Raw genomic sequence first — 17,118 nt, 5'->3', positions numbered from 1 at the left:
CCGTGAAAGACACCCAAGTGTTCCTGTGATCTACAGCACTTTCCAACAAGCTCCTGAGAAACACCAGCTCAGAGCTGAGGTTGAGATTCTGGGTGGAGGCACCACCTCTAATTCCTTCCAATAAAACTCTTCATGTTTGGAACACACAGAGTGCCTTCTATTTTCCCTGTCTGAATCCAGACTGACATGGAGCATTCTCTCTTGTTTTGTTTTGTTTTCAAACTTTCTCTGCTCCCGATTTTATTGTTGTGTAATTTAAAAATAAAGAATGGCAGGGCGGGAGTAATACAATTCTTCTGACAGAAGCAGGCAAGTAGGATGCTGTAGCTCCTGGCAGCCTTAGCACAGGCTTTGGAAACTCATCTCAGTGATGAACACTTCCAGGCCATGTCTCTCCCTCTACTTTTTTTCCTCTTCCTTCCAGCTCAAGGCCACAGTTAATTCTACCTACACTTGCTTCATACACACTGGGTGAAGGACAAAGGTCAGGGGTGACTTGAGAATTAGGGCACAGGGCTTTGATTTTGTTTCCCTTGCCTGTTGTTGAGTTGCTCCATTGTCCCCAGCAATTCTTGATGTCTCCCTCTGTGTGATGGGAATAATATTTGCCCTCCCCACTTTACAGGGTTGTCCTGAGGATGATATAGTTTACATTCTAAATAGATATGTTTTCCCCAAAAGACACAATGTCCGCTGCAGATGTGAATTCTTCTTCTAACAGCTACCAGATGAAGAATGGCAATATCTGGCATGCTGGGGCATGTCCTGTACTTGTCACATATTTAAAGAGACATTTCTCCAACAAATATTTTAGCGCTTCACATAACATGAACACCGCCAAGGACACAATACGTAGATTGCCACTAGGGAACAAATGAGATTACTGACACATTCCATGTCCTCCTCATTCCAAAGATATGCTCCACAACCCAGGGCAGTGTTCTCAGAGAGAATTCAGGTGGACCATTCTAAATCCATGTGTGTACCACAATCCATATATTACTGAGAGCCTGACCCCTTCCTTGAGATTTTCTGTTCTAGTAAAATAATTCCATCAGTTGCTTCAATTGATCCTATTCCCTTCCTTACCATCAAACCACCAGTGCTTGAAACATTAGAATAATCAACTATTTAGAAGTTAGGCTTTGTGACTAAATGTTCTCTGGCAATGAATCAACACATATGACATCCATCCCTGATGGTCTGGGTTTATGAAAGCAACAGAATTGAGTTCCGAGGTCCATACAGCTAGACCTTTCCCTTTAATGTGTCCACCCCCAAAGGAAGCAGAGTCTTCTTTCTCGCCTGCAATCAAGTTACCATGCAGAGGTAAATTACTCACCCTTCCCCTGGGTTTCTATTACTCAGCTTTTACTGAAAAATACATATGAAGCTTCTTTAGGTAGGAAGTCCTGTGCCAGGCATTGCAGATAAAGTGGTGAACATATGTAATCTCATCCACTCTTCACATCAGTTTATGGCCTATCTAGGAAGATAATCCCTGAAAGGGGAACACTGGCCTAATATAACAGTGTACGGGGATCAGAGGAGTTTCCTTTGGAGTTATATTTAAGCTGATACCTGAAGAATAGAGTCAGTGATGTCAAAAAGAAAATGAAGCTGGGCGTGGTGGCTCACACCTGTAATCCCAGCACCTTGGGAAGCTGAGGTGGGCAGATCATGAGGTCAAGAGATCGAGACCATCCTGGCCAACATGGTGAAACCCCATCTCTACTAAAAAAAAATACAAAAATTAGCTGGGCATGGTGGCACATGACTATAGTCCCAGCTACTTGGGAGGCTGAGGCAGGAGAATCACTTGAACCCAGAAGGCAGAGGTTGCAGTGAGCCAAGATTGTGCCATTACACTCCACCCTGAGTGACAGGATGAGGCTGTCTCAAAAAAGAAAAACAGAAAGATGATGAACTGGACTTACTGCTGCCTCTCAGGGAGTATTCATTTGTGAGGAGTTTAAGGCACACATAACCTGACCTCTATCATACAAAGCAGAATATGAACAACTGCTCCAAGAAGATAGAAACAAATATCATTAATACCTATAGAAAGGAGAAAATCAACCAAACTCAGGTCAGTAAAAGCTTCATGCAGGAAGCAAAGCACTGCATGTTACTAATTACTGTGGCGTGTGGATTATCTACAAGTTACAGATGGAAAAATTGAGTCCCAGGTCTCCTGATCAGTATTCTAAGCCCAGAATTCCTTTGCATTTGAATCTACAGTTTCTAGGACACAAATCTTGGGCCTATCATACTCGACATTGGAAGTTACATAAAAGGACAAGTAAAGGGAAAATGGCATGTCCAGAAAAATAGCAATTTGCACATGAACTACTGCCCGCCAGTTTTTGTAGTTGTTGGTGTGGAAGGAAAAGAGATTGGGAGCTGGATGAATAAAAAATTATTTGCAAATAGAACTTCCAGTGAGGATTTTATAGACAAAAGTTTCAGACACCATGGGGGATTTCCGTCGGGAAAGAATTGAGGTGATATGTCCTCACACCGTGAAAGGCCCTCTTGTGCATAAATGTTTGCAAGTTGTTTGCATGAAGGTATTAACAAATGACAAATAGTTTCATGATTTATATAATCAGAAACTTAAAATAATTACCTTAAATATTTTTTAAAAAATGAGACAGTCTTAAGTGGTTTCATTTTAGTGCCAAAAAATAATAGCTTTCCCATTTGGAGAAAGCCAAGTTGGTTCAAGCCAAATTGGTTTATGCCAAGCTCAAATATATGAGTCTCACCTTTCTCCTATGTACATCAGTCCAACAATAACCCAGCTTTGATGAACTTCTTTGGTCCTCTCTTTATTGGTCTCCTTATGGCCATCAGCCCAAAGAACAGCATTTTATGATGCGGAGTTGCTTTTCTCAACAACCACGTCTGCACTGATTGGGCAGCCAATGTGTCAAACGCGCAGGGATTTTCTTCAGTAAAACGGAGACATCTGTTGTTGGCTCCCTTTAAATAACGTTTTTACATTTCTCTCATTGAGGTTAGGCCCTGATGTCATCCAATAGCACTTATGTGAACTCTAACTATTTTAGGCATTTTTCCATATTCCAAATGTTATTCCAAATACTTTAAAACGATATTGCTTTATACTTCCTTTCTTCAAGTCTCAGGATCCTTATATTACTGTTAAAAATGACAGATGATATTTGCCCTATTCCTGATGATTATCATTTATCTGATCATATCTCCCCATTGTGAAATCTCAATTTCATGGCCAGATAAACTTTACAAGTGGCTGTGATGTTCCTGAGACTTCGGTTTCTATGAAACTTATTCAATAGACTATGAAGTAAAATTACCCTTATTCAAATACAAGAAACCCCTATTCAAATACAAATAAATAAACACATGAGGATATGATGCTAATTTAAGGGTTAATTTGTTGCTCCATCTAGATGTGGTGTTATTTTAGGGAAATTCCCCAGAAACAGTCTCCAAAGGGAAATATGCTCAAGACCTTCAAAAGGACATCCAGTGAGAGAGACCTGTTCATGCTCCTAAAACATAGCAGGTTGGCAGCTGCTTATTTCCCTGACTTTGAGCAAAATTGATTTTTTTACAAAATTAACTAAGGCATATTTAAATGTAGAAAAGTTCTATTGATGCCCAGACACCAAACAGGCAACACAGGTCCGAGCCACAGACACCGGAAATCCTGCCCTACTCTCTTGTTCTTTTCCTGCCAAATACAAGTATCCCATTTGCCCAGAGCCCAGATGGTGACTCGGAGGGTCAGATTCACTGCTTTCTGAGCATCTCCACAGCCTGTTCTTCCACCTGCACATCCTGCAGTACTGCTGGGATAGTCCCTGTTCAGTTTCCCCTTTACATGTGTAAGTGGAATTTCCTTCTTGGGGAAACAATATTTCAAACAGCCAGCTTAGGGATGAGACATTTTCAAGTGATATTTCATGTCAGCATACTGTCTGCTTTTGAAGCTGAAGACTCTAGAGATGGCAGCAGACATTCAAGGCTTTGGAAAAACTGAGTAAACAAAATTAATGTTTTGAGAACAAGAGAATTCAGCAAAAACCGCACATGGATTCTCTCAGTGTTGCCAGGGAAATTAGAATTCCTTTTAGTTATAATGTAGAGTTCATTCATTTTAAAATTACATATGTCAATTGTTATATTCTCAAACAATGATACTTTTACAAATACTAGTGAGTTTCCCAATTTCTTCCCATCACTAATACTGAAGTTAACATCTCCTTGGTAATTTCAAAGTACTCTAATCTCTTTAAAGAAAAAAAAAAATTATAAAATTATATTATATCATAGATTTATTTGCCTCCCGGGTAGAATGCCACTAAATTCTGTTTAATACGGGTTAAAATCACTACGTGTGACAGGTATGGTTTTCTCATCAAGGACTTAAAAAGCACTGTGTTCTTTCTAAAGTGCTGAGGCAGCAGTAATGAACCAGAGCTCTGCACAGCCAAGTGTCCCTCCCTGCACCCACTGAGAGCAATAAAAAGCTGAGTTCCAACCTCGGTGACTGGTGAGTTCCCTGGAAGCAGAAGGCAAGGGCGTGTAGTGGCACTCAGGGGAGCTGGCAGTGTCCTCACTGGAAACCTGTGTGACAAAAGCAAAGTCAACATGAAGCAACACCAAATACCAAACCCCTCATTTACCAGACCTGTCTCTTTGGGATCTGAGCTTGGAGAAATTTTTATTCACCAAGATACTTCTTAGGAAGCAAGAGTTGTTTTTGTTGAGATAATATTCTGGTAAGTGTTGGGTAAGATCCAAAGCTTTGAGGGGCCTTAGTACATGTGGAATAGCTCTGAGGAAAGAGGGCAGTTTGTTTATGTACTGAAATGAGAGGAGGAGGAGGAAGAAAAAGAGAGCGGCTGGAAGACAGGAAAAGTTAGAGACCTAGACTTCTCCCAGGCCTTTACCCAGTGATTCCTACAAAGTAAATGCTGGATGTGGGCAGATTTCTATGTTAATTAGTGAAGGGGCTAGGCTCTGCCCCCAGGATAAATGGGAAAAACCAGAGCTGACCTCTACGAGCTCAGGGACTTGAAAGACTGGACAGAATGAAGTCAGCATAGGAAAGGATATAAATTGTCTTGCGCTGTGCGTTGGGGATTCTGGCTCAGTTTAACAACAGCAATGAGAAATATGTCTGAAATTTGGATTTGGGATGTAGCAGTTATCAACAAATTTGTCACTCCAAGGCCTAAAAGAAAATAACATAAGATACATCTAAGATGATACTTTTTCACTGTCTGCCGACCACTCTTTAACTATAGAACTGTGTCTGAGATGGCACAGGCGGCTAAGGCTCACTCTTCAGAACCCAACGTGATTGTGAGTTAAGCCAGAAGAAAGTATTTCAGCTTGGGGTCAGCTATCACTCAGAACCAATGGCCAGTATGCCACACTCACAATGTGGTTGCTAGTAGCAAGAAGCAACTCTTAAATAACGTTTCCAAATCAAATGCACCCTTTTTTTTTTTAATATCCCAACAAGAACATCTGCTAGGATCAAAATCTGAAGCTTACAATCTTTCCAAGCTTCATGAAAAAGTAAATTTCATTAATACAACATTTTTCTTTCCGGAGCAGGAAATACATTCTATGGGATATATTTGCCCTCCTAAAAGCAGGCCTTTTCTCCAAAGAGATTACCTATATTATGGGAATCAAAACTAAGTAGGAGATTAGACCTACTTGCTAGAAAACCCCTTTAAATTTCATTTCTGACATTTGCGACGTTTGACTAAGCGGCTTTCAGTGGAGACTTATAGCAAGAGGGTGACTGGAGCAAAATCAGAAGCTCTGTCCCTAGGTAGAAACAGTTTTCAGGTAGCATTGCTTCACTCCAGCAACAAGGCAAATATATGGTGTTTAAATTTGGATCCAAGGCTATTGGGTCCAGAAAAATAAAAGTTTGGCCACCAAGAAAAACATGTTTTGAAGTAGGTAAGACTTTTCTACTTTTTAGCACATTCCAAGAATGTGGAGTCCAAAATTAGATTTAAAAAATCAAATACTACAGTCACCAAGTGTCTCTCTATTGGGTATTCAAGGTCTCCTGTAATTTCTATATAATGAATGAAACATGATGACAGTGTCCTAAATACGGCATCTATTTAATGCTTGAGGCAGGACATATGGGGTGAGGGTACAGGGGTCATCGTCCCTAGATCTACCACACTTCCTCCACAGGAGGCCATAGTCGTCAATATGTCTGCTCCAACTCATTGCAGGGAAAAAAAAAAAATCAATATGCATTTTAGTTTGTGTTGTGATATTTCTTAGAACTTTTAATCTCGATTTGGGCTGTTGACAATTTGATAACAGCTTTTTCCTACAATGACTGGAACAAATCCTACCTTTCAGGAAACACCTCTGACTGTGCTACACATTAGAATCCTGTAGCCAAGCGTAAAAGAGGTATTTGGCTGTGTTTTGTATTGCAGGTAGAGCAAAAATGGTGTGGCTTCTGCTGTTTTGCAGTCATCATTCTATGACCAGCACTTAATTACTTTCCTGCTCAGTGTCCGTTGATAAACTCACATCATGAAAAATAATCCCAGCAAAGAATGATTTTGCAAACTATGCCTTTTGATGGGACTTCTATGGCTGGATGTCTGGGAAAACAACTACAAATCAGGGTTCCAACTGCCAGCTTTTTGACGTGGCTTTTCTCAAAATGAAGTCCACATGATCCTGTCAACAGTGATATTCACACTGGTTCTCTGAACCTTAGGATTAGAAGCACGATTCAGAAAGACACAATTATGTGAAATAAGTGGACAAGAAAATGCCTTAAATTTGTACTCTATCTTCCAAAGAAAAAAGAACTCACCTTGAAATTGAGGTGGTATACCTATCGTATATTGAGAATGCAGTAATGGAAAATTTAAATAATATTTTCTTTTACCTGGATTAAAAGATCCACCTAAAATGAGAATAAGCAAATTAATGAGTAAATCTGAATCTTCAGGACTATAAATACTCTCCAGTTTTGAATCACTGGCAAATTTGTTGTTGTTGCTGTTGAGACAGAATCTCACTCTGTGCCCAGGCTGGAGTGCAGAGGCACAATCTCAACTCACTGCAACTTCTGCCTCCCTGTTAAGCAATTCTCATGCCTCAGCCTCCCGAGTAGCTGGGATTACAGGCACGTGCCACCACGTCCAGCTAATTTTTGCATTTTTAGTCGAAATGGGGTTTTACCATGTTGCAGAGGGTGGTCTCAAACTCCTGGTCTCAGGTGATCCACCTGCCTCAGCCTCCAAAACTATTGGGATTACAAGCATGAGCCACTGCACCTGGCCCTTGCTGTCTTTTCTAAATGCCTATGGCAAGGAATTAGAGTTTTATATTTTAATTTTTAAATTCTCCTCTTAGGACATATTTGCACATCTGCAATAAATAATTAGTATCCAAAAATAAAAAAGAATGTCTTTAAATCAATAGAAAATATAATAGAAAAACAGACAAAGGAAATGTCCGGAAATTCAAAGATGAGAAAACCTGAACAGTCAATAAACATAAGAGAAGTTGCTGAAATTTCCTAGGATGAAGGGCAATACAAATTAAAACAAGATATGATTTTTCCACTCATCATACTGGCAAACTTTTAAGTCTCACAATGGCAAGTGTTAGTGAGAACAAAGGAAAAAGATATTATCAACTCATTCCTTGCTAGTGGGAATGTACACTGGTTCAACTACTTTGAAGTGTCATTTAGCAATATCTAATAAAATTGAAAACTGGTGCAGCAATTTCACTTTGAATATGTAACTCTATGGAAAATCCTACACAGGTCTGCAAGTTGAGACATAAAACTGTTTACTGCAGCATTATTTAGAAGAAATTGGAATTAACTCAAATGTCTACCGATGAGGAAAATAAAATGCTGTATATCAATAAGATAGAATAATAATATTCAGTATTTAAGAAAAACAAACCTGATCTCTATATCCCACTTTGAACAGGTCTAAAAATGTAATACAGAGTGAAAATGCAAGTTGCAAAATGATAAACATAATATTTATGGAAATATAAAGTTTATTGATCTCATGTATGTATGGAAACATCTAAACATTATAAAAAACATACACTAAATTCATTAGAACAGTTGCTTCGGCCAAAGGGCAGTGTAGTAGGTCTGGGGTTGGTGGGATATTGGGGGAAGAGAACTTCAGCTTTACATGTGATGTTCTTTTTTTCGTTTAAAGAAGACTTAGAAACATCAAAATATTAGCAACCACAAATTCTGGATGATCTCTGCATGCGTTCATGACTTTTTAAACTTTTCTACGTTTTTGAAACTTCTCAGACCTAAGCTTGACATTTTTTAAAAACACCAGGAGGCCCTATTTCTTTTCCAATCCACGCAGTCCCATATTGACATGAACCCATAATGAGAGAACATTTCCTCCAACAGTTCTCTAGTACTTGTACAACATGGATTGATGCCATCTCTGATTGGCTTTTTGTAATGAACTGTCCCATTTCTGTTTCTTCTAGAGCTACTGAGAGTGAGCTCTAGAATAGGTAAAAGCAGATGATGGTAAATATATGTCCCCTTCCCCCCAAGTCTTGAAATACTCATTCTGGCCTTACAAGTCCTGCTGAAGATATGTCAAAGCATTCTGAAAGTTACTTGATTCTTCTGCTCACAATCAAAGAGTTACTAATACTTTTTAAAACCCATATCAATAAAGGTAATAGCCACTAATACACTGCACCCTGCAATTTCCATAATGGAAGGAAGGAAGGTGGAACGTGGCAACCTCCTTGGAAAAGATTCAACGCATGCACAGTGTATTCTGCAACAGACTTCCAAAGCGAAAGTTTCACTTGGTGATTACAGAAACTGATAAATGTGTAAAATTCAAGCCCCTTTCCAATGGGTGCATTCAATGAAAAACTGCAGGCCGGTGGACATTTCTGAATGTTACGGATACAATGAAAGAACATGATACAGACCACAGGAGGAGAGATTTGGCAGACTTCGAAACAAGAAGGGGGCAGCTACAAAGTTGTTTAATAGCCATAAATCTCCCACTATTTTTCACAAAATACCATCTAAGACCACAGCTCCACAACTCATTCCCCATCACTCAGCTCAAGTGGAGCGCTCTGGCATGCTCGCTCACCCTTAAATCATACACCACAGAAAGTGATCCTGGGCCTGGGAAATATGTCAGCCTCTTTCAAGCAAAAGCAATCTTCACTTTTCATCACAATTCATTCCCTGAAACCATGGAATAAAGCTGACTCTTCTAAAAACATTTATTTTCTCTCATAAGAAAAAGCATCACTCATTTACTTATCAAGTATTTAATAACCACCTACTATATGCCAGGCCCTTTGCTGAGAATACCAAGAAAAATAAAAAGAGAACATTGGTTGCATTCCTGGCTCATTAAAAAAAAAAAAAAACTTACTATGATTAATACTGGTTATGAAGAACCACCAACTCAGCGTGTCCCTCACAATCTCATATTCTGCATCATCACAGAATGTTGTCTCTGACCTTGATTATGACATCTAAACACCTCTAGCAGTAGTTACATACTTACTCATTTCTCATTCATACTAACACAGAGCTTTGGGGATTAACTTTATTAAATTTCTGAAATTAATTATATGATTAACCCTGTGCCCAACATACTGCCAGAAATACAGGAGGAAGTCAATACATGATGACTGAATGAGCAAAACATTTTAAAGTCAAAGATAAAACTACATACCACGATTGTAATTCAACATGAAAGCGTGGGCCAAGTTGCCAGAATCAGAAAGTAAAGACTTGCCATCTTCTCAAGGATTAAGTTAGAGAAACTAAAGCAGCAGCTAGAAGGCTGAGGCTTCCCAGCCCTCTCGCAGATTAAGGTACCATGCCTTTCAGTAAAGCTAGAAAGCTGGAGAGAAGGTGTCACTGACACACAGATTAAGTCTGAATAACAGGTTTGAAAGCAGGAACAGCCATATCCTGTCTAGAGCCAGCAGCCAAGAAAATGGGAGGAAATAAAACACAGAGCAGGGATGAGGGTGAGTCTGGAACCAAGAGACCAAGAAAAGATCCCAATGGAGAAAAGGTCAGAGTCTGGGCAAATGCTGAGGACGAAGCTGAGTGAGAGAGGTGAAGGTTAATTCAAGCGAGAAGCTGGTCATTGCGGAAGCAGGTGAGAAGAGGACGGGGTCAAAAGCCTCTCTGGAATAGGAAAGCGATCTGAAGGCAATGGCCTGGAGCTTCCCATTTGTTTCTATCTGATCTACAGGGGACCCAGTTCTGCCAGGGCCTCCAGTGGCATCTGGCCCAGAGTAGTAGTTCACAAATATTTATGAAAGGCAGGAAAGGGAAAGCAAAAGGCGGGAGGGAGGAGAACTAGGAAAGGAAAAAAGAAAGGAAGGGCTGTGGCTTGGGCATTTTGTGGGCTATTACATAACGAAGCCACTCACAGAGTGTAAGGGTTGTTAAAGATCTTACAAATCATCTAGAGCAGTGGTTCCAAAATATTTTTAGCAGACACTTATATAACAGAAGAAAAAATAAAACCATCTAAATATTAGACATTATGGAAAAGATCATTTTTAATAACCCAATATAACTCTAAGTACAAAGGAGAAAGAAATATGCAAAGATACTATTACGTAATATTAAGTGAACACAGTAAACAGTAAAATAGTATATAGGTTGTGGTTTTTAACGATATAAAGTTTGGAATAGGGAGAAGTTACAAAGTAAAGATCAAAAGATTTTTGGTCCGAGCACAGTGACTCATGCCTGTAATCCCAGCACTTTGGGAGACCGAGGCAGGTAGATCACCTGAGGTCAGGAGTTTGAGAACCACCTAATATGGTGAAACCTCATCTCTATTAAAGATACAAAAATTAGCCAGGTGTGGTGGTGGGCACCTGGCTCATTTTTGTATTTTAGTAGTCCCAGCTACTCGGGAGGCTGAGACAGGAGAATTGCTTGAACCCAGGAGGCAAAGGTTGCAGTGAGCCGAGATCACGCCATTGCACTCCAGCCTGGGTGACAGAGAGAGACCACCTCAAAAATAAATTTTTGCTAGCAATGTGATCAAGGATGCTTGGAGTTGTAAACTTTATTTAACATACCGTTATTTCTTATAATTTACAATATTTACAAATTAAAACACTACTCATATACAACGGCTGATATGAAATAATGCTTAGTTCCTCAGATATTTTTCAATCTGTCCTATCAGAGATTGAGGAGAAATGGAAAAAGAGACGGGAGGAAAAATTGGAGTTGAGGGGGAAAAAAAAGGTGATTGAAAACAAAGGAGCAAAGTGTGCGACAGGACTTAGTATTTCTCGACTATGTGGTAAATGCTAACGCTTATCCAATGTATGAGATATGTCCTATATTCCCCTCATGTGAAAAATGAAAAAACAGAGACTTAGAAAAGATCAGTAATATGTCAAAGACTGTCCAGTTCTAAACTCCAGAGTAAGATCAGAAACCAAGTCAGCCTGATTCCTAAAGCCCAGACTCTTTCCCTAGCCCCACACTCTCTCCGCACTGCTATCCTCAGGTTTTCACGATGCTCCCCTCCTGGCCGTTACTCTATTCTCCCCTGCTTCGATGTCTACTGGGCACTTGTCCCTTTCGGAGAACTGTAAACTTTAAGATTTAAGAGGCCAGTCCTAATTTGGCAGTGAATGCCTTACAGCACCTAACAAAGCAACTTCTCAAAGTACTGAGAAAAGATTATCAGATGAAAAGAAATGTACTAACAGCATTAGTAAATTTACTAATTTTACTAATAGGTCATTGTAATAAGGGGAGTACATCCTATCTGTAAATAAACAATTTTCTTTATCCAAACAAGTATGATGGAGCACAAATAGTTCACAAGTTAATTTTTGCTGAGAATTTCATTTGTCCTATGTTCGAACATAGGACACAAATCAGACATAATCATAATCAGAATGTAATGTGTTGTAACCTCCATATAATGTGAATGTGTGTACATTTCTTGAGAATTATATACAGGCATTTTATAAGCATTGTTTAATTTAACCCTCTTAATAGCCTTATAATGAAAGTGTCACCGGATCCTTAGGGTGTCACTTTCCAGTCAGAACCCTCTGTGGCTAGTGGCACCTTTGCCTCAGTTTCACTCAGGCTTGCTGGGCTCCTTCCACCCACTTGTCCCAGCAGGATGCGCTCGGCTGGCACTACCAGCCCAGATCCCACATCTGCCAAGGGTGAGCCAGGCATGGAGTGGTGACTGGTGTGTGAGCGAGCGAGGGGTTCAACCCCACCCACGGCCAGGTGTGCTGGCTGTGGTGGGGCAGGCAGCTCCAAGTGCTGGTACAGGCACTGGCTCCAAGCCAGGCTGCAGCTGGACAGGGTGTATTGCCAAGTGGCTTCCACTGTGGGCACCAGGGCATGCTGTGGTGCCTGGAAGTTTGGAGACACCAGGAACCACAGAGCCCTAAAGAGAGCGACACAGGTCCAAGAGCCCCTAGGTGTGTGCTGTCTGAAGGGCCGCAGCTCTTCTCTACTTGTCACCTGCAATGTGGTATGTGAGGAGGCGTGTTTCAACTCTGCATTATAGCTATTTTAGTCCCACCATGTGGCGGATCCTGAGTTCTTGTCCCACATCCAGGAAGAATGGGGCACATGGACAATGAGCATGAACAACTCAAAGAGGAGCTTCACTGAGCAACACAAAAGCTCTCCGAAGACCCAGAGTGGGCAGCCCCTTTCTGCAGGCAGGTCACCCCGAGGATCATCCAGCTCTCGCAAAGAGGAGACCCATAGAGTGTAGCTTCTTTCTGCAGGCAGGTCATCCCGAGGAGCATCCAGCTCTTGCAAAGAGGAGACCCATAGTTTGTAGCTCCTTTCTGCAGGCAGGTCAGCCCAAGAAGCGTCCAGCTCTCACAAAGAGGAGACCCATAGTGTGTAGCTCCTTTCTGCAGGCAGGTCAGCCCAAGGAGTGTCCAGCTCTCGAGAAAAGGAGACCCATAGTGTGTAGCTCCTTTCTGCAGGCAGATCACAGAGTTTGGCGGGTGTTTATGGGCTCAAAAGGGGGGAAGTGAGTGGGGACTGGTTCATGGGTGGCTGCATGCAGGCCGGAAAAAGCACCATAAATTCTCACTCCAGGCATACTCTCCACCTGGAACTGGCAGCCCATCCTGGGGGCTTCAGGCCATACCTGGCTTGAAGGTGGAGTTTCACTGAGAACCCACCCCTATCCACCCAGGAACCTGTCTGCCTTCTGCAATCAACATGCCATCCACGTTGCCCAGGCTGTTCATGTAGAGGAGCACCTGCAGGCCCGCATGGAGCTGCCTTCAGCACCCCCTGGTCTGCCTCCTATGCTCATTGGCGCCCAAAGTCTAGAAGGGGCCAAGGCAGCAGGGGGCTGGCATGTCAGTGCCACCCTGAGTGCATGCAAACCCAGCTGGGTCACGATAGCACCCACGGTTGGCCACAACTTTGCTCTGCCCTGGAGCAGGCGCCAGGAGCTGGAGATTGCACTTCTGAGCCCGCAGGCTGCAGCTGCATCCAGGAGCGCCACCTCCCAAATGGCCAACTGGGTAGGGGGTAGGGCTCTTGTCTGTTCCCGGCTCCTACCAATCATGCCTAGGCTTATTTAGTGCACATACAAAGGTAGGTAATATATTGGTAGTGGGATATGAATCAATTCATGTTAATATGCAACATGTTCTTTGGCCTGCTAAGTAAATAAAACTATCAGCTTATTTAATAATCCATGAAAGAATTAGCTGGGCAATGTAGACAAATTAGCATTTCAGATCTCTTTGGCCTTTTGGATTCAAATAACCAGTGGTGTGCTAGTGTGAACCTGTACTGGCTTACAAGAACTAATTACTAAGGTTTTGGGAACTTTGGTCAGTTGTTAAACACACGTATTATTTAAAATTACACATATTTAAAATGGAATAAATTACCTTAAAAGCAAAGGTAATATTTAACCTGACTCCCCACTTCCGAATTCTTTTACAAAATCTTAACGTGATTTATGCTCTGGAAATTGAGTCTACTATGATAAAAACACTATATAATGATGTGCGATTACTTTCCAACTTTTTGGTGATGGCACTTTGTAGATGGACATTGGCTACTGTGGGAGTATTTGCAGCAGAAACTGGCAAATGCTACAAGTTAGAGTTCAATTTATTGGTATGCTGATTTGCTAAAGTTAAAGTGATAGAGAAAACATTAACGTTACAGATAGAACCTAAAAAGATGTTGTGTGACCAGGCACGATGGCTCACAACTGTAATCCTAGCAATTTGGGAGGCCAAGGCAGACAGATCACTTGAGTCCAGGAGTTGGAGCCTGACTATGGGCAACAGGGCAAAATTCCATCTCTTAAAAACAAACAAACAAAAAAATGATGTGTTGTAGCCTAATGGTAGCAAAATATTAACTTGTGCTCCATACTTCTTTGGCTAAATATAATTGCTTACTTATAGACAGGATGTTCTGCCTTTATAAAAATTACCCATGCTATTAGTATATGCCTTCTCATTTAATCATCTTTTCTTAATTCTCTGAGAAGCTGCTTTGTTGGGTGTTGAAAGGCACTGTCAATAGCACAAAAAATTGAAAAGGTATTCTTCCAATATTCAAAAAGTATCATCCAGTTCAGCAAAGTAGTGGCTTATGTCATTAACAAATGAGTGAGTAAAGTTCTGACATACTCATTAAGATAAAGAAATATCAACCAGCATTCCAGTTGGAACTATACTTATTCATCAGTTGCAGCCACAGATACAAGAGTTTGGCTAAAATCATTGAAATTATCTGTGACAATTAAGTGATTGTATGGAATTTTTTTATAAAGAGTGTTCTATATTCAATTTTTATTTGTTTTTAATTGTGTTCTATACAATGTTTATATAACAAATGCAATAAATTATAAATGTGTGTACACACACGCACACAAACACACACACACACACACATTTTTCCCCAGAGACTTGGCTGTTAAGAACTTACCTATATACCACTATATAGGGCACTTTTCATGTAGCTTCTAAAGTGTGTTTCAGCCTATGGAGAAAAGGGCTATTTTATAGTCTAGGAATGGAAAGAACAATAAGAAAAAAAACTAAGTTTCAGGGATTCTGTTCTTGAGTTATTCACAATTTGTATACTGTTTTCCTCTCTGTTTTCCATGCTTTGATGCCTTATTGACAAGATTTAGAGCCAGGCTCCATCTTGGGCAATTTATTTAAACTCTTTAAGCCACATTTTGAGTAAAAGTGATAATGGTAACAACAGTCACAATCATGATAATGAGAGTTAAAACTGCTAACACTTATTGGTGCTTACTTTGTGTCTGGAACTGTGTTAAACACTTTCCATTATTCATTTATTCAAACTTCACAAGTTTCATGAAGGAGTTACACTCTGTTTTACAGATGAGGAAGCTGAGGACCAGAGAAATGAAGTCCCTTGACCAAGCTCTCACTAAGGTTCTTAAGTAACTACTACTTGGCAGAGCTGGGACACAAACCCAGGCAGCTTGCCTCCAGTTGCCACTGTCTTGACAATTACAAACTGACTCCCTTCATAACAAAGGTTAATGTTAAATAAAGTCAGAGACAACCATCTTAGCCACTGTTCACGGATGTTAGCTATTATTTATTCTTACTTCACTCCTATTTTGTTTAACATTTTATCTCTTCAACTAGACTTTAAGTTTCTTGAGAGGTAAGGCTAATGTTGTATGGCTTTTTCTACCCTTCAGAGTAGCCGTGACAGAGACATGTCCATACTTCATAATTAAATATTCATTATATGAATTAACTTTGCTTCTCACTTGTCAAGCAGAAAAGCACTACTGAGATTCCTTCTGGTGGGACCCTTAGCCTCATTGTAATCCAAATTCACCCATCAATTCATTACATTATTGCGATGCTCTAACAATATTTAGATGGTCTCATCTAACCCAGATGAGAATGCTACACGTGGCGTATCTCAACTGGGTTTGTAGGACTGTCTTAGAAATAATATTATGTCATGGTAGTCCTAAAGGATTGATTTATTTTGGCTTAAAAGAAGAAACTTGCCTCATGTGTCTCTTTTCCTCTTATGGAGGTTTTGTTCTGTTTTGTTTTTAATCTCAAGGGCTATAGGTCAAGTTCTGTCCTTGGAACCAAAGTAGTTTTCCAAAATGAGGCGAAGCCAGCTCTGTCAGGCTAGGCCAGATCTGCTGTCAGTGCTTTTCCCAAATACATCAGACCCTCTGCTTGTAAAAACAAATTGATACCAATGCAAGAAATTTATTAGGAGATGACAGCCCAGTTCATAATGGAAATATGGAGAAAACATCATCCTTCAAAACTGACAGTTTATCCATCATGCCTCAGATTCCTGAGATATAAGCAGACACTGTCACATACAATCCGCTGAGGACACATCTGCTTGGATTTCCTTATGACAGGAAACTCTGAAATCATCCAGAAGTAGGGAAGGACTTGCACTGCCCTTAATGTGTTCAGCCATAAATTTTTAGCATTAGCCGGAGAAACATGTGGCCACAGAAATGAATGATGGGGGAAATCAGGAGGCCTGGGATTCCCAAAGGCCTCTTTTCTCTCGGGGATGATGAACTAGGGATAGGGGTCAGAGAGGGTTACTGCACCATCGTGAGGGAGATCAACACCCTGTTATGTGTAAGCAGAGCCAACAGGTGGCAGGGTACCACTGCATACATACCACAGCTGGCTCTGTGAGGTTTGGGGACCTGGTCATCTTGTCCTGCTAACTTTTCAACTGTGGCTATTTTGCTTAGCTTGTTATTTATAGTAATAAACTTGAGACAATTTAAGAGGGCCATTTTAATTAAGAATAAATGCAAGTATATTTGTGGGGATTATAAGAGGCCTGATCTTTGCAGGCTTAATGAGGCGACCTACCCAACCCCATATGAAATAATCGTGTATTGTATTAAAAGCTGCTTCAGAAAATATAATCGAGGTAGTAAATTGGAATGAAATGAACATGGTATTAAAGGGGGAAAATATTTACTGCCAATTTTATGGGGCCTTAAAACATTTATGTTTTAAACTTGCATTCTTTGGAGATTTGCTGAG

The 17,118-nt window shown here is 40.5% G+C and overlaps 1 protein-coding gene across 4 annotated transcripts in view; it reads right to left on the bottom strand.

Annotated features, from left to right (window-relative positions):
• The window catches only part of LRMDA (leucine rich melanocyte differentiation associated), a 1,103,079-nt gene that overhangs the window by 220,097 nt on the left and 865,864 nt on the right, over positions 1-17,118 (bottom strand). For all 4 annotated transcript variants that reach the window (XM_074382445.1, XM_074382447.1, XM_074382446.1 and 1 more), the window contains one exon: positions 4,530-4,614. In XM_074382445.1, the coding sequence (XP_074238546.1) occupies positions 4,530-4,614 (85 nt within the window). The remainder of the gene's footprint in view (positions 1-4,529; positions 4,615-17,118) is intronic.

The sequence above is a fragment of the Saimiri boliviensis genome, chromosome 12 (genome assembly GCF_048565385.1).
Source record: "Saimiri boliviensis isolate mSaiBol1 chromosome 12, mSaiBol1.pri, whole genome shotgun sequence".
NCBI lineage: Eukaryota > Metazoa > Chordata > Mammalia > Primates > Cebidae > Saimiri > Saimiri boliviensis.
The sequence above is the reverse complement of the archived record's forward strand: the minus strand, read 5'-3'. Positions and strand labels throughout refer to the sequence as shown.